At 44.9% G+C, this 27,052-nt stretch overlaps 1 protein-coding gene across 1 annotated transcript in view; it reads left to right on the forward strand.

Moving 5' to 3' along the window:
* The first annotated feature begins 13,777 nt into the window (after positions 1-13,777).
* Positions 13,778-27,052, forward strand: part of ANO4 (anoctamin 4) — a 445,798-nt gene continuing 432,523 nt past the window's right edge. The window contains exons 1-3 of the mRNA XM_077168293.1: positions 13,778-13,905; positions 14,839-15,105; positions 16,651-16,709. Coding sequence (XP_077024408.1) covers positions 13,778-13,905; positions 14,839-15,105; positions 16,651-16,709 — 454 coding nt within the window. The remainder of the gene's footprint in view (positions 13,906-14,838; positions 15,106-16,650; positions 16,710-27,052) is intronic.

Below are 27,052 nucleotides of genomic sequence, written 5' to 3' on the forward strand. Positions count from 1 at the left end.
AGAGAATAAACTTGGAATATGTCATTGGTAACAGAGACCATCAGGAGTCAGAAATAGAGTAAGATAATGGGTAATTGGAGCTGAAGGGATACAGACTGTGCAACAGGACTGGATACAAAAACTCAAAAATGGACAGCACAATACTACCTAATTGTAATGTAATTATGTTAAAACACTGAATGAAGCTGCATTTGAGCTATAGTTTTTTTGTTTGTTTTGTTTTTTTATATATATTTTTTGTATTTTGTATTTTTATTTTTTCTCTATATTATCATTTTATTTCTTTTTCTGTTGTCTTGCTATTTCTTTTTCTAAATCGATGCAAATGTACTAAGAAATGATGATCATACATCTATGTGATGATATTAAGAATTACTGATTGCATATGTAGAATGGAATGATTTCTAAATGTTGTGTTAGTTAATTTTTTTTAAATTAATAAAAAAAATCTAAAAAAAAATATTGAGGAGGACTGTACACTATTCATTCAGGTGGCTACTGGGAGAATTATGAAAATGAGGAAGGTTCAAAAACACCAGCAGTGTTTTAGAGACATGCTAATTCAGCTCTCCTCAAGATACAAACCTCAGGCTCCAGTAATTAAGAAATGCATTGACATTCTCATTGAGAAGGAATATTTGAAGCAAGATGAGGGTGAAAATGACACCCATAGTTACTTGGCTTAACCCTTCTGGAAGGTTTGACTATGAACCTGCACAGGTAGTTGATGCTGGAAAGAATGAAAACAACTCAGGTCCCTAGCAGCCAGCCTGCTGCCATATGCGCCTCCCTTTCTAAAAGTGAGACCAAGACGCCCATCAGCTAGTCTCAGGTTTATACCAGAGCTGCTCATGATTGGTACATTTCAAGTCTGTAAATAGGGAAACCAACCTATTCAACCTAATCTGAGAACACAGGGGAAGTGAACTTTCCATGCTGAGGGTTGCCTGTTCCTGTATTTAAATCAATAATTGGCTACATGGCTAAAATCTGTCCCCTTAGGCAGTAGAATGTTGGCAGGATTGTAAGAGCAAGTCTGAGTGGACCCATGTGTAATCTGTTGTGAAACACCATTTGTATAGTATGTTTCATTTTTTGAACATATGGAAATTAAAGGATTTCTGTACAAAAAAGAGAATACAATTATGAAAACAGAAAAAAAATCGTAGCTGAAATAAATGCAAAGGATATTATTGTTACAGTAGCTATCTTGTTTTATTTTATTTTATTAAATTTTAAGATACATCCTTCATTTGTGTCTTACCAAAAATTTGTTTCACCAAATGGAGAACCTTCAGTGCAAGCCAATGCATTCCTAATTGGTTTGGAGAAGTAGGGAGATTTTTCATTCTTTCTTCTTTGGATTTTGCTGCTACCGTTTTCCCATCTTTCCTCAGTTTTGTTTACTTTTCATTTCTTAGTCTGAATTTTCTGCAGTACAAGCAAATATTTTCCCCCTTAATGACCATATTCTTCTCACATGAAATTTATTCTCAGTAGGCGGCTAACAAAATCTATTCAGCATTTCTTTTGATCATTAGTTTATTTATTTTGGATGATTTAGTTGATGCTATTTAAAAATTCCTTGGAGTTTAGCATTCCTTCCCTCTCCATCCTCTGCCACCCCCTTACTACAAACTCTATTAAATAGATTCTTAAAATATTGTTTTATAAAGTCTGCTAGTAAAGAGAGGCTTTATATGCTTCTCCAAAACATCAATTTCCTGCCTGAATTCTAGACTCCCTACGTTGGTCTCCACTCCTCTCATTGGGGAATTAGAAGCTGGAGCAGCGATTGGAATGGGCCAGGCCTACGCTGCTCTATGGGGTGTTGAGAGTTACGCAGTTTGGATGTCTGCATTGGGAAGGGTGAGGCACAGCTGGTGCGCCTCCATCCAGAGCCCATTTTACGGTATTTACAGAACTCCATACTGGCTGGTCAACGAGCCTGAGGAACTGTCCCCTTGCCAGGCCCCTTGTTCCCCGATTTCCCTGCAGCCCCGCAGCTGAGGCATTGGGCCTGGCCTGCTGCAGCTCCCGCTGCTAAATGCTGCGACTGTCATCCCTCGGAGGAGGGCGTAGCAAGGAAGTTCTGCCTGGTCTGCATCCATGAAGCTCCGTTAAGGGAATCAAGGAAAACCGGACAGGATGAGAATATCGGGTCACATGGGCTGAGAACCGCCTGGAAGCCTTTATACACGCCAATCACACAGGGTGCCGGACAGTCGGGCAGCGGGGATGACCGTCATCCCCTTTCCAGAGGCGCGGCCAAGGCCCCGTTGAAGTCAGCGGCCCGAGGCCACACAGCCCACGCGAGGCGGAGCAGCAGCGCGCACCGGTGCTCTGCTCTCGGTCGCCTGTACCTCCAGCCTTCCCCAGTCTCTACCGAATGGACAGACTGTTGGCCCCCGTCCTGGGGAGCGCTGGGCAAAGCCCTGGGGGTGGCATAAGGAGAAATAACGCCTCGGTTCTCTTCCTGTGGCGTTCATCCCCCAGGGAACTGGGGCAAGCGCCCTCTCCTCCGCTCCTGCCCTGGACGACGTTAGCCACGGACCCCAGGAGGGAGGTTTGCAGACCGAGCTCTTCTCAGCGCCGTTCAGGACGGCGGGATTCTCACAGCCTGCTTCCTAGGGCGTAAAAACAGTTTTAATATAGAAAACGTTAACTTTTCCTTTAGAGGTGGAAGTTGGTAATAACGTTTTTCATAAATATGGATTCAGAATAAGGTGGATTGACTTGAACCCGATGCAAATGGGTCTGAATATAAAAAGTTTTCACCAGGATGGCCATTGCAAAACCCAGAATCTGAGGATGAGCTACAAGTGTGTTTTCAGAAAAAGAATCACATGTCATTTCTGTAACATAAAGCAAATTTAGGGTAAATGTCATTGGATCCTATAATACATTTTCTCTGTAATAAAGCATGGGATTTGGTAACAAGGCATTGTCTCCCCAGAGTGAGCTCTATTTTATCCTGAATTCAATTAAATTGTCCTGAGCATAATAAGCAAGATATGTTGGAAAAGAAAAGGCGTTCATGCAAGGACAGGATGCATGAAGCAGTTCCAAGCCCACAATACAGGCAAAACTTATTTCTGTTATAAGTTAAGGGATTTTCATGACACTTGAGAAATGGGGACTAGGAAGCCAGAAATTAAATAATGGTACTGTCCCTTGAGATAAGAGCTTCGTGTTCCTGCTTCCTTCATTTTCAGTTTGTTTTAACTGGCTGGCTCTGATGTATTTAAGAAAATTTCATTTAGCCTCTTCTTTACCACTGCACCTTACTGCCTTTCAGTACAAACTTAGCTAATTTTTAAGGAAAAATCTTAAAATGATATTTTCAATAGAAATAAAGCTTAGAAGGCAAGCAGTCAGATGGTTTATGTACATTCAGCAACATTAGAAGGCAGAATATCATGGGCTGTGGAGTCAGATTTCAAATTCTGGATTCATCCCTTACTAGCAATTAATTAGCCACCCTGTGCCTCAGTTTCCCTATCTGCCGAATAGTGACAATAACAGTATCTACTTCACTAGTCTGTCACTTAAAATAGTTCATGGTACACAATAAACTTTAGTTACTTTTGTTGTTATAAATATGCCAACCTTTTTTAGGCATACATTATGAACATTCATTTAGTCTCCAAATAACGAACTTGATGTGTTTCTTTGGTATCCTAAGTTTTCCCCCCAGATAACCAGTTTATTTAAGGATTTTACCTTTTCATTTAAAAACCATAATTGAGCTTGGAGAGGCTAAGTGCTTTATTTAATTTTGGAAATTTGATAAACAAAGGTGTCATTTTATTTCATCTTTATTTTCTTTCAGGTATAGCAAATTATAGTACAGATCCAAGGCAACCACATTGTTAGATCATAAGGATCTAATATGCAATTAGTTTTCTTTACAGGGTATATTTTTGGATGTGAAATAATTGTTACATCATGCATTTAAAAAAATCTATCTTGGGTCAGATTCGCCACTAAAAAGTTGATGAAAATGACAGATCTTCTCAGATGAATGTATATACACACCCAGAGTTGAATGTGATTTTCGGGGAATCTGTAAAGCCCAGGACCTTCTCCCAACGCCGCCCCCCAAGTCCAGGGAGAGTTTCACAGACTCCGGGTTAAGCGCCCCTTTTAAGGCTCATCTTAACGCGCCTTCACAGAACAGACATTGCACCCGAGACACAGTTCTAGGCCCTTCTGAAGCACACTGTAAACTGGTCTCCACTCAATTGTTTCCCCTCAGGGAGAAAGTTGGTGGGGACGCATAGGAAAACGGTCAGATTTCAGGCCACCTGAGCAATGCCCCCTTCCCAATCTACTGGCTACGTTCATACAATTTTACTCCTGCCCATTTCTTCATTCAATAGATACCTCCTGCGTACCTAATGTGAACCAAGTCCTGGGCTCGCTGTGTTGGGATACACTGACACATCAGACACAGGCCTTGCTCTTCATAGGGATATGCATGAGAGTATGACATGATAAATCCTATAATAACGATATCAGACGTTACGGGATTACAGGGGAGGTAGTGCTGTATTGATCATGTCCCTCAACAAGGGGATTTCCAGGTCCTTACTGCTAGTCCTGTGCCTGGGAACCCATCTGCAACCTGGATCTTTGAAGATGCTATTACTTAAGGTGCATCCAACTTTAGGGAGGGTGGCTGAAGTCCTTATAAGCAAAAGAAATTGGACACAGAAGGAGCAGCCATGGGAGAAGCAAGAAACTGAACGTCAACGGAACCCAGAAGAGAAAGGAGAGGCTACTGCCATGGGATGGAAAGACCAAGCTGCCCGAAGGATCACGGACAGCCAATCCCAGAACATCAGAATTTGAGGACAAAGCATTGCCCTGCTGATGCCTTGATTTTAGACTTCTTCTAACCCCAAACTTTGAGACAATTAATTCCCATTGTTTAAGCCAACCCATTTGATGGTATTTGTTTAGGCAGCTGGGAAACCAATACAGATGGGACATAAAGATTTTTAAAGGTTTAACTTGCTAAATCTTTAAACAGATCAAAGACTAAGTGAAACGATGGTGGGCCAGAGGAAACAATTATTTTCAGAAGCAATAATATTAAATAATGAGTATTTGTAGAATAGTTACAAAACTATGAGGTTAAAATAAATCATTAAAATTTTAATTACTAAGAGTTGGCCTTCTCCAGTGGTCATATGTAATAATCATGTTGTGTCAGCTTGAAAGTGTTATGTACCCTAGAAAAGCCATGTTTTAATCCTGATCCAATCTTGTGGGAGCAACCATTTTCTTTAATCCTGATTCAATACTATAGGTTGGACATTTTTGCTTAGGTTATCCCCACAGAGATGTGACACGCCCAATTGTGACTTTGACTTTTGATTAGATGGAGATGTGATTCCACCCATTCCAGGTGGATCTTGATTAGTTTACTGGAATCCTTTAAAAGGAAATATTTTGGAGAAAGCCAGAAATGACAAAACCTCAGAGCCAACAGAAACTTTATAGCAGAGCTGACATAGATATGGACAGGTGGAAAACAGAGACATGGATGTTTGGAGATTCTTGGAGCCCAGAAGATGTTACCATGAGATGCTAAGCCAGCCAGAACCTGGAGAGAGCCAAGGGAAGCCCAGAAATGAAAGCCAGCCCCAGAGAAGCAAAGTGAGGAGCCCCCATAGAAAGAGAGGCTGAAAGTAATGGAACCTAGGAGCAGAGGACTGCAGATGGCAACCACGTGCCTTCCCAGCTTACAAAGCTGTTCCAAACTGATGGGCCTTTCTTGAGTGAAGGTAAACTCTTGTTGGTGCCTTAATTTGGACACTTTCACTTCCTTAGAACTGTAAACTTTATAAAATTCCCTTTATAAAAGCCGTTCCAGTCCTGGTATATGGCATCTTGGCAGCTTTTACAAACTAGAACATATGTACAGGACAATTAACGAAAGGTAAGTCCAATAGTTCAAGTTCAGAGCACACTGAAGAGGAAGGCAAAACTAGTTTCTCTCAATCTGTCATCTGAAAAAAAAGCTGTTTTCTGGATTTAGTTCATATTTAACTCCTGAAAATCTGGCAAATGAATAAAACATAAGAACATCTGAATAGAAAGCTTGGATTTAAGAGATTTTACTGACAACCACAAATCCTTGGACCTCATCTTCCAAAAGTTACTTACTTGTCAAGTCATCTCTGAGTCAAGCAGAGAGAACCCCTTGCTTTCCCGGGGGATGGGAGGTGGGGGGGGGGGGCGGGTTCTATAACACCTGTGCTTTCCCACAGGTGTCCTAATTCTTTCCCTGCTTCTAATTCAAGAACATGAGGTGGGGGGCAGGGAGGTGGCTCAGTCATCGCAGCCGTACCTCCTGACAGCACAGGACTGAGAGTCGGAAAGTGAAGGAAAGAGGTACACTTGTCCATTAACTCCTCAAGCAGAGGCCCAATGTTCTTAACCCCGATTCTACCGAGGGAACTATCTCAAGGACTCGGAGAGATATTATGCTGGCAGAAGTTTAGGAAGCCTGGAGAGAAGGTAATTAATTAGACACTACCTTTTAGTTCCTGCTAATTAGAAGGCGCTGCCAAGAAGCATTCAAGTGCAATTTGTAACTCCCGACGCCTGTACTCCTCCAGGACCCCACCGGCGCTGAGCCGCGGAGGCGAAGGGGGAAGGCAGAGGAGGGCGACCTGGGACTGAGCCCGGGCACAGAAGGGGCGCAGGGGTCAGGCCCAGGCCGAGGGCGGGCACAAGGCGCGCGGGGAGCGGCACAGAGTGGCGCCGCGGGACGCGAGGCTGCCCAGGTCGCAGAGGGCACCTTGGGGACAGTGGAGCCTGGCGCGCCTTCTACCCGGAGCGACGTGGGCCGCCCCACGGCCTGGGGCCGAAGGCTGGTTTCCACAGGGCTCGGGACCCCCGCGAGGGCCGAGCTCTGGCGGGAGCAGCGGCGCCGAGAGACCCGGGGTAACTGGCTGCCCGCGTCCCAGCCGGCACCCCCCGCTCCGCACTGCTGAGGTGGGCACCGCGGGGGCGCTGGCTCCCGCCCCCCTGCACGGGGGTGGGGGGGATGAAAGCTCAGGGAGGGGTCCTGACGGCTGGCCGGCAGCGGGTAGCTGGTCGACTCGGCCGGGCCGGGCTCCATCGGCGGCGGCACCTGCCGGAAAGCGTCCGTCTGGAGCTCCGCGAGGAAGAGCGGGCACCCCCCACCGCCTCGTGACGCTGCCAGGGACACCGGGGGGGGGGGGGGGGGCGCGGCGAACACCCGGAGGGTCGCGGGAAATACAGGGAGAGTCGCGGGCGCCGAGAGAAACGCCGGGCTTTGCCTGCGCGGGCTTCCCTGCTGCTCGGCGTCCCTTGTGCCCGGGCCGACGCGCCCCGCCCGCCGCTCACAGCCTCGCCCGCGCCGCCTGCGCTCGGTGGAGGCCGCCGTGCCCCGGGGACCCCGAAGCTCCCGACGCGCTCGCCGTGGCCGCGACTTCCCACTGCGGAACCGCCGCGTTTCGGGCGCTCCTGACGCCGAGGCGGCTGCGGGGTCTCCCCTTTCCTCCCGCGTCCCCCACCCCCATGGGTGCCACCGGCTCCTCGGGCGACTTTCTCCCTCGCCCCCACCCCGTTTCCCAGTGAATTGCGGGGGGGCGGGGGAGGGTCCCAGTAGGGGGCTCAGAGACGGGCGCGGACACTCAGTCATTCAGCAAACACCGACTTCGCGCCGGGCGTGGGGAGTTCCTGGGACTCCCGGAGAAGCAACAGGACGCCGGGTACTGCCTTGGGGGTGGACGCGCGCGAGTCAAGGCAAAGGAGGACGTGGCGGCGCAGGGGTGAGCTGCTGGGGTCGCCGGAGGGACCGGCACTTAGCGGGCAGCGACCTCGCTAATGAAAGAGCGCAGGGCACGGCTGCCACTAGCCCGGGGCCTTGGTGTCCGGTCCCCGGGGGCCAACCCTTGCGGAGATGTCCCCTGGGCTAGGAATCACGCCGAGAGTCTCGGGCGGCGGCCCCACCCCCGAGGCCCCCGGCGCGCCCTCCGCGGGACTCTGCCCTGGGAAAGTCCTCGGAGGCTCCGCTCCCCGAGGCCGCGGCGCGCCCGGGCCTCCCCGACCCTGCGAGGGTTCTCCCGCGTGACCCCTGCCGCCCGCACACCCAGGCTGGGGCAGCCGGCCCGGCCCCCTGCCCCTCGGGGCCCGACGCGCCGCGCTGCCCCGCCCGGGCCCGCCCACCGCCCGCTTGCCCCTCCCCTGCCGGGCCGCACGCCCTGCCGCACGTTCAGTCCCCGCGGGGAGGTGGATCGCCGCGGCCAGGGCGGCCCTCGCTGTCCCGCCGGCACCGATTCCTGGCGGGGCCCCCGCGTGGCGCCCCCTCTTCCCGGCGCGCCCGTGGGTGACTGGGCATGCTCCGGGCGCGGCGCCGCGGGAGCCCAGCGCAGGCGATCGCCGGCCGTCCAGGGGCGCGCGCGGGGCGCAGGCGGCCGCTGTCGCCGACGCCCTGGCCAGCCGGGGCAGGACGCGGACCGGGATGGCCTCGCTCAGCGCATACGGTAACCGGGCCGTGGTGGCTGCGGGGGCGGGCAGGGCTGGACCGTCCGAGGACCCCCGGGCACTTCGGGGTTCGGCTCCCGGGGAGGTCGCGGGGAGGCACAGGCTGCGGCGCGCTCGGCGCCTGGAAAGAGGGTGGCTGCAGAAATAATCGGTGGAGTAAAAAGGCTGCAGAAATAATCCGTGGAAGCCGGGTCTTCGGAACTTTAGGAAAATTCCCCTCGCCTCGGACCGCGCAGAGACGGGGTAGTTAATCCTTCAGGCAGTGCGAGATTCACAGTTAAATCCGCCAGCGCTTGTCTTGTCCCTGACTGACCTTGGGCAAGTTATTTAAACTTTTCTGCTTCTGCATTTCTCCATCTGTAAATTTGAGATGGGAACATCTCTGACAGATGCTGTGGTGTTAAAATAATATGCACCAAAATATGTTTTAATGCGAAAAAAAAAAAACCCCGAAAATCAGCTTGAATAGAAAAGTTCCATGGAAGTAGAAGAGATTAACCCCCACCCCCGGCCCTTTTTGGTTATATATGTGTGAGTGTGTCTGTGTCTGTGTGTGTGTCATGGCATTGCACAAGTCTGAAGGAAAACAGACTCACAATGTGCAGATTTCAGACTCGGCTAGAAATCCCAGCACCCCAGGGAAGCCAGCAAGGCTTCTTCATCACATTCTTGCCTACGGGGGGGGGGGGGGGGGGGGGGGGAGGAGTTCTCTTCAGTCCTTTATCAGAGATGCTGCAGAGACTTTATAGGAGGTAGAAACTCAAGTAGAACTCCCTGCTTTCCCCTTGCTGGCAGTCAGTGGCTGTGATAGCATTTAGAGGTTGGGAGCAATTTGGGGGAGCTGTTCTGCGCACATCTGAGCTTGGAGTCAGGGAGGAGAGGGGCTGCTGCTTTTTGGTGTGTAGGCTCCATTTGCCAGGCCCAGTGGTGTCCCTTGTTCATTTTCCCAAGGTTAAGGGGACTGACCTCTCTTTCTGGAGATGTAAACTATTAAAAGTGATTGCTCAGGTGGATCTGAGGCTTTGAGATTGGCATGCTTGGGAAGTGCTAACGATTTGTGAGCAGATATCGAATTGCATACTAGTGGCCTATTTTTTTTTTTTAACTAGGACTATTTCTGCTGGGATGTGAGTTGTTTCTGCTGGGATGCGCATTGAACACTCAATACTGTAGTTCTTGGGTTACCATCTGGGCATAATTCAATGTTCTCGTGGTGTTTTAGGAATGTTCATTGGCAGAAATCTATTTTTACACTTATCAGAGGAATACTGTCAGTAATAGGTTTATATAATAATCAGTTCTATACATTTCTAGACGCTTAATTGGGCACCCAGGTGGAGAAAATGAAGTCAGGATAAGTGAACTCATGTTGAAAAGCTAGTATATTTCAGTAATTGAAGGAAAAGGAGGCTCATCATTTTTTTTTTTTTAAATTCAGAATTACAGTTTTTTTCCCCAGAAACTTGAAGGGAACTGAGACAAATTTGAATAAGTGTGTCTATTATAATTTGTACCATTTTAAAATATGTTCTTGAACAACTCTCTTCCTTCATCCCTAAAGTGGTGAATATACTTGGCCACAAAATCCACATTACATTTTAGGCCTGTAGCAAAGTAACCTAAGACATGACAAGATAACTTAGCCCATCAGAATTTTCAACCGAGCGAACAAGTTAGAGAAAAACAAATTTAAGCACATTCAATTTATTCCTTATCTGCTGGATACTGCCTAGATCATTATCTGATGAGAGCTTGGCCTGTCTCTGGAACCTTCCACAAATCATCTCTCTGACAATTGAACTTCTTTAAAAAATGGGCTTAGCTATCACGATGCGGGATGACCTCAGTTTCTTGCCTGGACTTTATAGGGTTCAATTTTTATGTTCACTTGACTGATTTAATAAATGCCTTAGTCCTATCTTTAGTACAGGAACTGCTAAGAGAATGAACTTTGACTGTGTGCTGTAGGTTCCTACAAAGAGAGAGAAATTTGGCTTCTGCATGCATTTCATTAGCAGCAGCCTCATTAGCTTCCCCTCCAAATATGCATTTTTGATCGTATATTGTAACTTGCTCATTCTGTATTTTAGCATGATTTTTTACTTTCAGGCAGACATACAGACTCATGTAACTTAGAAATGTGAAATGAGGTTAGAGGAATCAAGAACTGTAATATTCCTGCTAATAAACATATGTTCTTTGAATGATGTGACTTTTAAAGTTCTGGGTTTTTAATGCCTCAATCCTTTGAAATCACCAATGATACTTCTTTGTATTTAAATGGTTAAAGTTCTTAACCTCTTTTAGTTCATTATATAACCCTGTGCATGAGACCAAGGATGGCTGATGAGTCTCTTAAAGAGAAATGGCTGGGACTGGACTCATTTTTGGCTATGTGAAGGCAAGTGCAGGGGCGGTGTCCCAGGCTGAACCCGATAGGGCTTTGTGGTTTCACCTGCTGGCTTGGCCTTGTGCTGTGGACTGTGGGTCTGAGGAAGCTTAACGAGGGACCCAAATGCTTATAGAATACAGTGGGGCTACTTTAACTAGGAAGTCCTTTCCAAGAAGGTGATATTTGAGCAAAGAACTAAATATAGGAAAGGATTAGATGTCTGATTATGTGGGGAAAGAGCATTCCCAGCAAAGGGAAGTGAGTGCAAAGGCCCTGAGGCAGCAATCAGCTTTGCATATTCACAGCTAGGCAGGACGGCAGAGCAGAGAAGAGAGAGCAAGTAGAAGAGAGGAAGGAAGTGTGGTCAGAACTGATGGTATAACCATTTTCCCTCGTTTTACTCTTCTTAGATTGTTTCCTCCTTGTTCTGTTTGTGTTGGGGATTGCCTGGGTTCTGCCCCAGACCCCCCTTTGGGCGATCTTGTTCTTTCCTTTGGATGACACTGATTAGACACCTGCCAAATGCTCGACAGTGGCCTCTGTGCGGTGTCATCTCCTAGTGTGTGTGTGTGTGGGGGGGGGTTGGGGGGAGGTATAAGCTGCCATGACAAAAGTTTTCTGGGTTATAAATAGAAGTGTGGGGTACTCTGGGACTAGCACTCTGATGAGTTGGCCCAGTTAATCCTCACGTCAGCCTTTAAGACCTGGTCCTGTGTTACTCCATATCCATTTGAAGAAATTGAGACACTAAGGAACTCACGTTCACATACTGAGTGGACCACACAAGTGCAGATCCAGGGAGTGTGGCTCTAGAGCAGGAGTGAGAGTCTGGGAAAAGTTAGGAAGAGGAAGGAAGATGAGTGGATGTCTGGGTAGGCGTGTGGGCGGTTCCAGGTAGGAGGCGTGGCTTGAGCAGAGACTAGAGGGCAGTAAATGACCAGAGGTTGGGTTCTTGTGATTGGAAGGGGGGCCGGAGAGGGATTTGGTGAGAGATGAGCCCAGCTGTGAAACATGGGAATCAAATGAGGCAGAGAGGAGATGAGATGAGGGTCTAGGGCATATTATTTCGCCTCCTGTGGCTTTGTCTTTTTTTACATGACTCCCCATTGAAAATCAGTAACTGAGAACTTCTTTCCTATGTGAGCTACACTTCTGTGCCTGGCTGCCTCTGTATGCTCCCCTGGCATCTCAGACTTAATCCTGCAGGCTTTCCATCTTCCTCTCCAGCCTTTCTGCTATAGTCTAGTTCCAGCGCCAGCCATGCTAGCTCGGGCTGTAGCCTGGATCGGGGGAACCAGAGTGGGTGACAGCTCTCTGTTTCTTTCACAAGCATCAGAGTCCACTGGAGGAGGCAGACACTGGAGCAGAGAACTTAGCGTATGGTTGAATGGGAGGAGCTGGGAGAGGTAAAGGATGGGCCAGGACGGTCACCTGGAGGAGAGAGTGTTAAAGGCCTCACCTGGAGGAGAGAGTGTTAAAGGCCGACTGGGAGAAGGGGGGCATTCCAGGGAGGGCAACGTGCATGAAGAGGAAAGGGAGAGAGGGCAGAGCCTGAGGGCAGCTGCTAAGGGCGCTGCTGGTGCAGGGTGATGCCCAATGCAGGGAGTGGCTGGGCGGATCTTGGGGCTTGAGTTGGGAGAACGCCAGCGGGCTCCGCCCCCTGACCTTGAGCAAATTGATTCACTTCCCTGTGCCTCAGTTTTCTTATTTGAGAAGTGGGGTCACTGTGAGGTTTAAATGCAACCGTATATTTTTTAACTGTGTGTGAGAGGTACCCAGTGCGTACTCTGGAAGCATTCGCTGTCACCAGCTCCCTCTCCCGCTGGTGTCCTCTCAATCTGCACGCCCTGTGGCTTCTTCTTCCTTGACATCTCTCAACCCAGTTTTCTCCTCTCCCTACCCACTGCTCTCAGGTCACCGTCTTTATGCCTCCTGACCGCAGGAGTGGTCTCCTAGCTGGCTTGCCTGCCTCTAATCCTGCCCCATCTGATTGCAGTTGCTTCCTATTCTGTAATGCCCTAACTTGAAACTCCGCAGTGGCTCCCCTCTGGCTGCTGGTCAAAGTTTAACTTTCTAGCTTGGCAAACCAGGACCTCCAGGAGCTACCACCATCCTCTCTGCTGCCCTCTGCTGCAGCACCCTGCCCCCCGCCCCGCTGTTAGGAGGAGTGGGGGATGATTAGCAGGAGCAGCCCATGCTTTCTGGGGCTCTGGACCTTGGCACCTGCTGGAAAATGTATCTCCTCTTCCTTTATGGGGTCCACTCCTCTTCACCCTTGTCCTGAAGCTTTCCCTGCCCTCTCCATCCACCTGGCTCCCTCTCATAGCAGTCCTCTCCCTAACAATGCTCAGGCATCAGTACTCCCTCCCGTGGGTTGTAAAATCAGAGGGCGGGAATGTATCTTTTATCTCTGAGTTCCAGCAGCACAGCACACAGTAGGTGGTCAATTCTTGACTATCTAATTGACTGAAGGGCCGAATGGATTATAGCAGGGGCAGCACACCATATATATATTTTAAAACCCCTATATTCTTATTGCAAATAACAATCAAAATAACTTTAACCTTCAGAAAAGAGGAACAAAACAACAGTGCAAAAGTGGCTAACTGACTTTAGCCACCAGTTAAATCGCAGGAGCTATTTGATGGCGTCTCTTGTTTTTGAGCTGGCATGCTTGTTACTATGCCATCCCGGACACTCATGGCCAACATCAAAAGGATCCATCTGATTAAGTAGCAAAGCCTGTGCAGATTCTTCTTTGACCTTCAGCCCTTCCCATTTTTATGCTTTCTTTATAAGTTAAATAAAAGTTTTGTTTGGATCCTGAAGGAGTGTTTTCATTCTTTGCTTGAAAACGTTATGCTGTTTGTAACAGCGACGTGGAGTTTTCTGGAAGAGAGCGCTCCTGAGGACGCAGCCCGCAGACCCGGGACGCTGCCCCCGCGGACCCGCGGTCCGTGCTCTGCGCGCGCCGTGTGCCACGCACTGTGGGAGCGCCTGGGCGTCAGGACAAACAGCAGGGTCTGTCTCCGCGAGCCCTGCGTTGTAGTCATAAGGCGTGGATCTTTACCTTCTGAAAACACACGGGCACAGAATTTCTCAGCACGGACTGAGCTGGTGGCGGAGGGGAGAAAGGCCAGGCGAGGCGCTCCCTAATGAGAGTTTGGGAGAGGGGGTCAGGGGAAGCTGAGGACGCTGCCAGGAGCTGGGCCTCAAGTGCAGGCAGGGTGGGGAAAGCATTGGAAAGCTCAAGGGAGGCTCCGGGAGGCGCCTTCCGGAGGCATCTGCTGTGTGGGCCTGGCTCAGGGCTGGGGGGCAGGCAGCACATCACCCTGGACCCCAGAAGCTGGGAGCTGGGACCGAGGAGTGAGTGGAGTGCTGGGGCTCAGGGGAGCCTGGAGAGGGGGCGTCTCTGCTGGGTACCGGAGGGTGTCTGGGATGGGCACAGGGACCAGCCTGTGAGAGGTGGGACAGAGCCTGGGCTGCGGGGGTGGGTGCCCCAGGGGCTGGCAGGCCAGCAGGAGCTGGAGGCTAAGCAGGGGCAGACTTGAGGCTCTGCTGGTCTTGCAATGTCTCAAGGTTTCATTGCAGCCGGTCCGCCCATATCGAGGGGGTTATTTAGAGCATGCTAGTCTACAGCAGTGTGAATTCTGCTTTTAGAAGTGCTCTCCCAATACAATATAGAACTGCACAGTTCTATAAATAACATTAACTAATAGAAATATTTCTGTTTGGGCGATATTGTTTTGTTATCATTTGTGTAAAAGTTTTTTTAAAAAGAAAATAATTTGTCTGAGACTTGGCTCATAAGAGGAAGAGAAAATGTAACTTACTGGGCCTTGGAATTGTGGCACACGAGAGGTGCTTGTGCCGCTGTTACCAGTGCCACCCCCGGCATTGTGTCCTGGTGCCATCCCCAGTGCTTTTGTCCTGGTGCCGCCCCGGGCATCGTGTCCTGGTGCCATCCCCAGTGCTTTTGTCCTGGTGCCGCCCCCAGCATCGTGTCCTGGTGCCATCCCCAGTGCTTTTGTCCTGGTGCCGCCCCCGGCATCGTGTCCTGGTGCCATCCCCAGTGCTTTTGTCCTGGTGCCGCCCCGGGCATCGTGTCCTGGTGCCATCCCCAGTGCTTTTGTCCTGGTGCCACCCCGGGCATCGTGTCCTGGTGCCACCCCGGGCATCATGTCCTGGTGCCGCCCCGGGCATCGTGTCCTGGTGCCATCCCCAGTGCTTTTGTCCTGGTGCCACCCCGGGCATCGTGTCCTGATGCCATCCCCAGTGCTTTTGTCCTAGTGCAACTGCAGAGGTCACAGGAGACGTGCCTGCTTCTCACCTGCACATTAGAAATCTCAGAGCCACACCCAAGTTTGAGAAATGACATTTTCAAGGGAAATTTAAGCTTGATAGTTGAGAAATCCAATGAGAACACATTGGTAACGCAATAACTTATATTAAATTATCTGGATTTTAGGCCATTCTTGTATATGGTGTAAATAAACCATATTTTTTGATCTGTTTAAAAAAAAAAAGATCACAGGAGAGTAAGTGCAAAATTTTAATGAAAATCTGGAAATCCCTATGGCAGTTTAGTGCATAACACTATGATGCACTGATGCTCTTATTGTAGTAATAAAGAGATCCATTTTATAGGAAAAGCTCTGCTGAGTCAACATGCACACCTGCCCTTTGACTGCTTAGGGACCCCGCCCATCCTACCTGGGCCAGCCCACAAGGTAGGCACGCAGTTTTCCAGGGGATGCGATATAAAGGAGGAAGCCGGGGTGATGAGATAGAGTTACCCAGCCAGGATCAGCAGCTTTTTGAATATGAACTTTTCTGGATGCCTGTAAGATACACAGCACATGTGGTGACTGGTTTTCCAGTCGCCACACCAGCGTTTCTGAGGAACACACAGGCACGCATGTGTATACACACACACACACGGGCCGCAGTATTTTTTCTTGCTACTAGGGTCTCTGGAATCTTTTATAAAACAGCTGATGTGAATTTTTAAAAGTCAGAATAAAGAAAGCAGTTATAACTCATTCTGCATGGTAAAGGTGGGTCTAAAGAGTTAGATTTAGATTTTGTCAATTCACTGGTGTTTCCAGTGCCCCAGAGTAGGTATTTTAAGGAATCATGTGGTGAATTTTTTTTGTAAGGCCAATAATTATGCATCGTTCTTATGTAAATTCTTGCACTTACCTTGTCTGTGTATAAGCAGAATTGTAGTGTTTATAAGGGCTTAATGAAACCCACTTTTCATTTTTTTTTTTTTGAATGGGTCAGTCCTTTCCTTTCCTTGTGCTTCCCTTGTCTGTGTATAAGCAGAATTGTAGTGTTTATAAGGGCTTAATGAAACCCACTTTTCTTTTTTTTTGAATGGGTTGGTCCTTTCCTAGGGGTGAGATTTTGGCCTAGGATTTATGGATTTTAGATTTGGGGGGGGGAGCTTCACCTTGGGCTCCAGCCTCCGTGCCTCAGTCCCAGGACTCTGGTGTCTTAAGCCTCTATCCTCCTTGGCTGCGGCTGATTTGTATTCCAGTAAAACACAAATCAGGGCTTTGGGTCCTCCTAGTTTATACACAGTCATCAAACAATTACAAGACACAATACAGTTTCCCAAATGAAGAATGAAATGAGTGGCATAAAATGAGCAACTGCTCCGACAAAATGCTCTTCTCTTACTGGACCAAACTCGCGGGGGACATCTGAGATCTGCTTCCGCTTTCCAGCTGTGAGACTGGAGCAAGTGACCTGACCTCCCACCGCTGCCCCCAGTACGAAGGAACGGGTAGGCTCTGGGAATTGGCCTGTTCCCATGACCCTGAGCTGTCACCCCCCAGGCTCAGCCGAGTCACCCACACCCACCTGTCCTGGTGAAATGAGAGCTGCCCAGCCTTAGCTCCTTAAGTTAAAAATGACTTTTCTTCTGGATGATAGTTACACCAGTGTGTTCACTTTGTGACAGGTTTTATTGAGTCATGCACTTAGAATTTGGGCTTCTTATCGTATATGTGCTAAACTTCAAAAATATATATATTTTTGAAGGCCTTCCTCATACAGGGCGTGCCTTACTTGGAAGAGCTGCTGGACTCGAGCAGGGCCTGACTGGAGTTGCTCCCTATACCTCTTCTCCTGGTTCCCGCAGGACGGCTCATAGGTCCTCGGTTAAAATGTCCTCGGTTGACCCCTAGGTCCTGGGGGAGGTTCGCACAGTGGCTCAGGGTTTTGCTGTGGCTAACGGCTTCTCGTGAGTCACTGGGGCATCTTGGTAAAGATTCAGGAGGTCAGGGATGGGTCTTGAAGTCCACCTTTCTGCTGAGCTTCCAGGTGCCCTGGGGACTGCTCTAGGGGCTGCTGTTTGAGTAGCCCACTTGTAGGAAATAGTCCTTAGAGGCTAAACAGCAGCTGTTCTCATGATTTTCTTTTTCCATGTGAATTGTTGTATGGGGTGGCTCTAGTTAAAGGAACTAGACCTGTGGTTTAATTCTTTTAATTAAAATGTTTGTATGTGTTTTCCTTGATATGAATCTGTCATGCATTCTCTTTTACGTGGCTGGTAGCGCAACATTTAAATACGCGTTTTTATTGATGATATATATATATAATATAATATATAAAAAAATATATAAAAGTGCATAGATTGTAAGCGTACAACAGGGTGTATCGTGTAGCCACCACAATGCATCAAGAAATTGAATGAAACCTGCATACCAGAAGCCCTTTTTGGTGGCCCTCTCACCTGCATACCAGAAGCCCTTTTTGGTGGCCCTCTCAGGTGTTACCTTTTCCTCTAAAATGGAGCACTGCTCTGAATTCTATCACCATAGACTGAGATCAGAAATCAGGGCTGAGATGATAGTGACATTTTTTTCATATTGTTGAGACTTGACGTATGGTGTAAATATGTACCCAAGTTTTGTAAAAGCTTCATGTGGGCTTGAAAAGAATATATATTTTCTAATTCACAGGTGCAGGGTTTAATCTGTGTCTGTTAAATTGAGATTAATTGTGCTGTTCACAATTTTCTGCATTTTTACTAAAATTTTGCTTGTTCAACCATCAAGTAATTGAGTAGGCTAAAATTCCTGTCTCTACTGGTGGATTTGTCAGTTTCTCCCTGTAGCACTATTAATTTTTGCTTCATATATTTTAAGGCTATTTTATTTTGAGGATACAAGTTTTAACACATATCTTCCTGGAGAATTGAACCCTGAACATTTATCATTATTATTGACCCTCTTAAAAATGATTTTTGTCTTCAAGTCTTTGTCATCTGGAAATGACATAGTTGTCCTACCTTTATTTTGCTTAGTATTTGCTTACTATATCTTTTTCTTTTACTTTCAGTATTTCCATGTCCATACATTTTAAATATTTCCCTTGTAAACTAGATGTAATTGGATTTTTTGTAGAAAGCCTTCTTGCAATCTCTCTCTCTTTTTTTTTTTTTTTTTTTTTCATGGGCAGGCACTGGAGAATTGAACCTGGGTCTTTGGCATGGCAGGCAAGAATTCTGCCTCTGAGCCACCGTTGCATTGCCCTCACAGTCTCTTTTGAAATAGCAAATTTAGACCCTTTACATGTTTTGTTATTATTGACATATTTGAATTTATTTGTACCGTTTTATTTTGGGTTTCTCTTTGTCTTTTTCTCCTATGCTTATTTTGCTCATTTATTTCCTTTCTCAAGACTTAAGCTTTTCCCTAAATCCCCTCTCTTTCTCTTCTCTACTATCTCCCCTCCCCTAACAAACTGGTTTGAAAATTTAGTCTATTTCTGTTTTTTTAATAATTTCCCTCGTACTTTTACTTAAATCATATTTAAGATGTTCTAAACATATTTTTATATTTTAAAAATCTAACTTTAAATTTAGTATGTTAACCTCTCTCCTAAAAAGGTTCTCCATATCCTTTAACTTTGAGCACCCAGTGCCTGAGTTACATATTATTTTGTATTTCAGGCCTATTATTTTTAAAAATCTCACATAATAATGATTCTGTAATATGAAAATTATTTGCCTACAACATTTACCAATTTCTGTTCTCACTAGTCCTTATTGTATCTTAGACGTTCTTTCTAGGATTAATTTCTTTCTTCCTAGAGTAGATTCCCCAGAATTTCTTTTAGGGAAGGTCTGTTGTTAAACTCTCCCCATTTTTATTTATGCAAAATTGTTTATATTTTGTAATTGTTCTTTTTAAAAAGCAGTTTTATTCACATACTATACAGTCCATCCAAAGTGTACACTCAGTGGCTTTTAGTACAATCAGAATTGTGCATTCATCACCACAGTCAATTTTAGACCATTTTCCTTACCGCAGAAAGAAATACCTCAACCCCTTAGCAGTCACCCTTCATCCCCTCTGTCCTTCCCCAGTCCTACGTAACCGCTAATCCAATTGCCTCTATAAACCCATTTATAGTTACATTTTATATAAATAGAATCATATAATATGTTGTTCTTTGTTTCTGATTTCTTTCACTTAGCATAGTGTTCTTAAAATATTATTGTTTTTTTTAATTAGAGAAGTTGTAAGTTTACAGGAAAGTCATATAAAAAGTACAACATTCCCATATACTCCCATATTGTTAACACTTTGCATCAGTGTGGTACCTTCCTTAGAATTGCTCAAAGATATTAAAGTATAATTGTTAACTATAGTCCATAGTTTATGTTAGGTATATTTTTCTCATATAGCATCATATTGATAACACCTTGTAATAACATTTGTGCTGTTAACCGCAATCCATGGTCCACCACAGGGATGTGTCACAATCCCATGCTTTATCTTTTAACTTGCCATCTAGTAACATATTTGATGCAAAACTTCCCTTTCCAACCCCATTCACAAACGTAATTCAGTGCTGTTAGTTACAATAATGTGCTACCATCATCACTGTCCATTTCCAAACATTTACAATCAGGCTGAATAGAAATTCTGCACAAATCCTCCTCATTCTCTACCCCCATTCTACCCCCTGGTAACCTGCATTCTAGTTCTAACTCTATGAGTTTGCTTATTCTAATTAGTTCATATCAGTGAGATCACACAATATATGTCCTTTTGTGTCTGACTTGTTTCACTCAACGTGATGTCTTCAAGGGTTATCCATGTTGTCAGCTTCATTCCTTCTTACTGCTGAGTAATATGCCATCGTCTGTATAGACCACATTTTGTTCATCCAATCATTGGTTGATGGCACTTAGATTGCTTCCATTTTTTGGCAATTGTGAATAATGCTGCTATGAGCATCAGTGTGTAAATATCTGCTTGTGCCCCTGCTGTCAGTTCTTCTGGGAATACAGCTAGCAGTGGGATTGCCAGATCATATGGCAGGTCTATACTTAGCTTCCTAAGGAATCACCAAACTGTCTTCCACAGCAGTTGCACCATTTTACATTCCCACCTGCAGTGAATAAGTGTTCCTATTTCTCCACATTCTCTCCAACACTTGCTGTTTTCTGTGTTTTTAATAGTGGCCATTCTTGTAGATGTGAACTGAAACCTCATTGTGGTTTTGATTTGCATTTCTCTAATAGCTAGTGATGTTGAACATCTTTTCATGTGCTTTCTAGCCGTTTGTATTTCCTCTTTGGAAAAATGTCTATTCAGGTCTTTTGTTCATTTTTTAAATTGGGTTGTTGACTTTCTATTGTGGAGTTGTAGGATTTCTTTATATATTTTGGATATTAAACCCATGTTGGAAATGTGGTTTCCAAATATTTTCTTCTATTGCGTAGGTTGTATTTTCACTTTCTTGACAAAGTCCTTTGAAGGACAAAAGTTTTTCATTTTGAAGAGGTCCTTTATCTATTTTTTTCTTCATTGTTGTGCTTTAGGTGTAAAGTTTAAGAGACCATTGCCTACCACAAGATTTGAAGATGCTTCCCAATATTTTCTTCTAGGAGTTTTATGGTCCTGGTTCTAATATGGTCTTTGATCCATTTTGAATTAATTTTTGTATAAGTTGTGACATATGGGCTCTCTTTCATTCTTTTGTATATAGATATCCAGTTCTCCCAGCATCATCTGTTGAAGAGACTATTCTGTTCAAGTTGAGTGGACTTTGCAACTTCGAAAAATATCTATTGGCCTCACATATGATGACCTATTTCTGAACTGTCAACTTAGCTCCTTCTTTGGGTGTTCATTGCTAGTGGTTAGAAACTGAATGTACATATTCCCTAAACCCCAGCAACTCTGCCCCTTGGTGTATACCCAATAGAAAGTCATACATAAGTGAACCAAAAGACGTGTAGAATTTCACAGCAGCACCACTTGTAACAGCCTAGAATGCACCCAATGTTCACTTATACCATAGAGTTCTATAGTGCTGACAGCAACCTGGGTGAACAAATTATGCCTATATGAAAAACATGGTTGAGTATTATAAAAATAATGTTGAAGGAAAGCAGGCAGATATAAAAGAATGCATACCGTATGATTCCATTGGTAGTAAGTTCAAAAGCAGTCAAGATTTATTTAAAGTATTAAAATTCAGAAAAGTAGTTCCCCTTCTTCAGGAGTAGGGACTGGGAGAAGATGTACTGCCTCTGTGCTTCTATCATTTTCTGTTTATTGACTTGGATGCTGGACACATAGGTGGGCTCACTTTCTGCAAACTCCATGAGCTGTACACCTTTCTGAATGTGGGATATACTTCAATAAAAGTCTGCAGTAAAACACACACACACACACAAGAAAAGTAATGGCCTGAATGATCTGACTAAATGACTCACAATGCAAAAAAAAAAGGCACACAGTCTTCCTGACTTTAAAGCATATTACAAAGCTGCAGTGGTCAAAAGAGCTTTGGTACTGGTATTACATTTATAATAGCATCTAAAAGAATAAACTATCTAAGAATAAGTTTAACTAAGGATGTGAAAGACTTGTACACTGAAAACTAAAGTGCTGAAAGAATTAAAGAAGACCTAAAGATAGGGCAAGACATCCTATGTTCATGGATGCAGAAGACTTAGCATTCTTATGATATCATTGCTACTCAAAGCAATCTGCAGGGTCAATGCAGTCCCTATCAAGATTACAAAACTTTTTTTGTTCAGAAACAGAAATTCACAGGGAATCGTAAGGGCCCCAAAATAGCAAAAACATTTTTGTAAAAGAACAGAGTTGGAGTACTCAAACTTCTCAATTCAAAGCTTATTACAAAGCTACAGTAATCAAAACAGTCTGGTACTGGTATAAGGACAGAAAATAGATCAACTGACTAGAATTGAAAGTAGAAATAGACCCACACATATATGGCCAATTGATTTTCAACAAGGTGCCAAGTACACACAGTAGGGAAAGAATAGTCTCTTTAAATGGTTTTGGGAAAATTATATATTCACATGCAAGAGAATGAAGTTGGACCCCTACCTCACACCATATACAAAAATTAATTCAAAATGGATCTTCTATAAAACTGTAAAACTCTTAGAAGATGACAGGGGGCAAATATTCATGATCTGGTATTCAGCAAATATTTTTAGATATGATATCAAAAGCATATGAAACAACAGGAAAAACAGATGCATTCAACTACATAAAGTTAAAAACTTTTATGCATCAAAGGACATTATTAAGAAAGTGAAAAGACAACTTATAGAAGTTATATAAAGACAACTTACAGAAGGAAATATTTGTAAACCTTTTAGCAGATAAGGGCTTAATATACAGAATATATAAGGAAATTTTACAATGCAACAGCAAGGAGATATACTACCCAATGTAAAAAATGGGCAAAGAATGTGAACAGGCATTTTTCCAAAGAGGATTTACAAATGACAAGTATAAATATGAAAAGATATTCCGCATCATTAGCCATTAGGGAAATGCAAATCAAAACAGCAGTGAGATACCACTTAAAACTCACAAGGATGACTATCATTAAAATAAAATAAAAAGGAAAGTAAGAAGTGTCGGTGAGGATGTGGAGAAGTTGGAACTCTAGTGCATTGTTGGTGAGAATGTAAAATACTGTAACCCTAAGAAAAGCAATGTGGTGGTTCTTCAAAAAGTTAAATATAGAATTACCATATGACCCAGCAATTCTACTCCTGGGTATATATCCAAAGGAAGTGAAAACAGGGTGTCAAACAGATACTTGTATTCCAATGTTCATAGAAGAATTATTTACAATAGCCAAAAGATGGAAAAAAAAACCCCATGAATGAATAAACAAAATATGGTACATATACACAGTGGAATATTATTTGGCCATGAGAAGGAATGAAGTTCTGAGACATGCTACAGTCTGATGAACCTTGAAAACATTATGCCAGGTGAGATAAGCGAGGAACATAAAGACAAGCATTGTATGATGCCATTTATATGAGCTCTCTGGAAATAGCAAATTTGCAGACAAAGTAAATTAGAAGTTGCCAGGGCATGGGGCGGAGAGTTTTTGCTTGGTCAGTACAGAGTGTTTGCAGATAAATAAATAAAGATGTTTTTGTCCCTTGAAAGTATTCTTCCTTCCAAAATCTTTTAAGGACATATTGTGAGTGAAGGGTTTAAACATAGTTAGAGTGGTAGAGTAGTTTGCAATGCTTTAAAAGGTCTGCCTTTTTGTTGATTCAGCTGATTCCACAGTTTTGAGCAGTGTCTGAGAGTTAAAATTGTTCCACAGCTTCATTTACACTTTATATTGCTGCATTTTAGCCCATTTTGATTCTTTTTCTTTTTTTTAAGTCCAGTAAGCTTGAGGTTGATAGATGCGAATGTGTCCTAGGCACTGAGGCCGAGCAGCTGGCTTTCTTCAGAAAGCTCCTGAACTTCCTGTACATGCGCTGCCTTTTTGAGCCGGACTAGCAGAGGTTCGGCTAGCCTTCAGCCGAGGTCGCCTGAGGTGGGATTAGGAGGCAGTGTCCCGTTAGCAGGAAGGTGAGGAGGGGAGGGGCTGTCCTTTCTGCTGTGGTTGGGGCGGGTAGGGTGAGCGTTAGGACATCGGCCTTTCTTCTGTGCTGGTTTGAAAGGAGGTATGCCCCCTAAGAAAAGCCATGTTTTAATCAAAATCCCATTTCATAAAGGTAGAATAATCTCTATTCAATACTGTATGTTTGAAACTGTAATCAGATCATCTCCCTGGATGATGTGATTTAGTCAAGAGTGGTTGTTAAACTGGATTAGGGGATGACATGTCTCCACCCATTTGGGTGGGTCTTGATTGGTTTATTGGAGTCCTATAAAAGAGGAAACATTTTGGAGAATGAGAGATTCAGAGAGAGCAGAATGATGTAGCCATGAGAAGCAGAGTCCACCAGCCAGTGACCTCTGGAGATGAAGAAGGAAAATGCCTCCCGGGGAGCTTCATGAAACAGGAAGCCAGGAGAGAAAGCTAGCAGATGTCGCTGTGTTTGCCATGTGCCCTTCCAGCTGAGAGAGAAGCCCTGACTGTGTTCTCCAGGTACCTTCTCATTTGAGAGAGAGACCCTGAACTTCATCGGCCTTCTTGAACCAAGGTATCTTACCCTGGATGGATGCCTTAAATTGGACATTTCTATAGACTTAGTTTAATTGGGACATTTTCTCAGCCTTAGAACTGTAAACTAGCAACTCATTAAATTCCCCCTTTTAAAAACCATTCCGTTTCTGGTATATTGCATTCCGGCAGCTAGCAAACTAGAACACTTCTGTTTCACAATCACACTGTTACATGAATCAACTCCAAATAATCTGAGACAGATAAAATGGGTGTTAATTTTGTTCACACCTGTCTGCTAAGAGGGCCTCCGGCATGGCGCCCCTGAGACGCTGGCCATCCTGCCCCTTACTGGAGCCCTGGGGCCCAGCATGCCAGGGGGCCTGTCAAAGACGGGGCCTGGATCCGGAGAGCCCCCCAAGGCAGTGGTGACGGGAAGCTGCCCTCCTGTGGAGCTTACATGAAGCGACGGTTGCACACCATCAGTGAGTGTGTCTCCTGGTGCTCGGCGAAGAGCAGCTCTGGATGACTTGTGATGTCCGCTTACACGTGTCTCTTTCACTTAGACATTTTTGCAGAACCGCATTCCTGGTTTGCCCTGCTGTGTATTTGATCCCTCTTTATTTCTTTAAAAAAGTGATTGTGAGCTAAAACATACAGACAGTGAGCAAGGGAAATGTATCATTTAACAAATAATTATAAAACGGACATTATGTGAGCTAGGTGAAGAAAGAAAACCTCTCCAGCACCACCGACTCTCCCAGGCCCCACCACCGGCTGGTCGAGCCCATCACAGCTCACAGCCCTCCCTCCCCACCGTGGAGCCACGATGCTGACTTCTGTAATTATTATTTATTCTTTTTTTAAAAAATTTGCTGTCCATATATGTATCCACAAACAGTCTAATTGAGTTTTGCCTGTTGTTGTTCATTTCATAAATAGAATTATAAGGGTCATTTTTGGGTTGTATATTTTCTTCAGTGTTATGGGATATTTTGTGTAGTTTTACTTCATTTGTTTTCTTTAATATGTGGAATTCCATTTATGAATATCTTTGTTCTTTTTAGATGTAAAATAAAAATAATAGCTACCACTAAACACTTACCATGTGCTAAGTACAGTTATATAAAGACTTCTTTATACATTAAGTAATTTAACGTTTATACAGTCTTACAATATAAATACCTTTATTACATTTTACAGACAAGGAACAGAGCCACATACAGATGAAATAATCCAGGTGGCTTGACTTCAGAACCCACAAAGTTTGCCAATCTCATTCATAGTTTTAAGTTTTTCCACTATTGACCGATTTTTCATTTAACTGAAGTTGGTTCCTAGAGGAGGAAATGGGTATCAAGGCCCTACCATAAAATCTAGCATTTTTCTTTTAATTCCTGTAAGTGAAAATGCCTTTCCTCACACACACTCACCTTGCCGTGTAACTATCATGGCTTCTTGTACTTTTGTTCTGTGAGTCTTACCACCAAAATTATTGCCCTGGTTTTACCACTCAGATTTGAATTTACTCGAGTAATTTTACCATTCCAATCTATTTGCAGCCTCCTCCAGACACTCATTCTTAACCCAGGCATTATGTCTGCATTGTGGACTGCTCGTTCCTCAGTATGTTTTTCTCCCTGGTTCCTCTCTGCTGCTCTGAGGAATTCTTTCCCCTCTCCTCGCTCTTTCTTGTGTGCATTCTTGTTGCTAGTTCCGTTGTCCCTTGAAGGTGTCCTTCCTTCCAGAATCTTTTAAGGGGATATCATTAGTAAAGGGTTTAAAAAGAATTAGGAGTGACAACGTTAGCATGGTTAGTTTGATATGTTTTAGGTCGGAATTCTGTTGAATCAGCTGATTCCACAAATATATACTGAATTATTTGCTAACCATGCATTTTGTATAGCTGATCTGTTTTTCTTAACCTTATCCCAGCTATTTCCCTCTCCAAAAAACATGATAGGCATTATGGTCACCGTATTCAGGTAAGGAAAGCAGTGCAAAAGTACGGTAGACAATTTGACCAAGTTCAGATAGTTTATGTGTAGCAAAGTTGGGCTTTTACCCCAGGGTTTCTCACTCCCAGCTCATTCTCTTTAATCACAGAAATCTCTATTGAATTAATGACTGAGAGGAAGGGGAAATGGTCATTTGTTTGCAGATTCTTTAACTTCCTTCCTTCCTTTTTCATTCCTTTCAACCAGTGAACGTTTATTGAGCATCTACCTTATGCCCAACACTGCTGAGCTCGGGAAGTTAGACGTTTACTAACACGTGGTCTGATTTGAGGTGCCCGTGGCATAGGAGATGTGTGACCCCATCGTAGTCTGGTAAGCTCAGCTCCTGGGGGCTTGCCTAACTGTTCAGGAGACAGACGTGTTTCTGGAAAGTTCCCCAGGGAGGTCTTTGGCACACATGCTTGCTAGAATTATTTCCCCCATTAAAAATAGTAAAAAGTTTTGTGTTTTTCTTAGCACTTTTCCTCCCTGTTTGGGACCCTCCAGCTCTGTCCTGTGACTCACCGCTGCTTTTGTCTGATCCTTCTGCTGCCTGCAGACCAAGAGCGGCTACGGCCAGCCCTGCAGGTGACCTCCAGTTCAGGCACCTGCCACCGCTGTCCCTCCAAAGAACATTCTGTGTGGACGCATTTGACTAATGCTTAATAATTATTTCCTTCCCAGTAAGTCACCATGTAGATCAGGG

This window comes from Tamandua tetradactyla, chromosome 7 (assembly GCF_023851605.1).
Source record: "Tamandua tetradactyla isolate mTamTet1 chromosome 7, mTamTet1.pri, whole genome shotgun sequence".
Classification (NCBI taxonomy): Eukaryota; Metazoa; Chordata; class Mammalia; order Pilosa; family Myrmecophagidae; genus Tamandua; species Tamandua tetradactyla.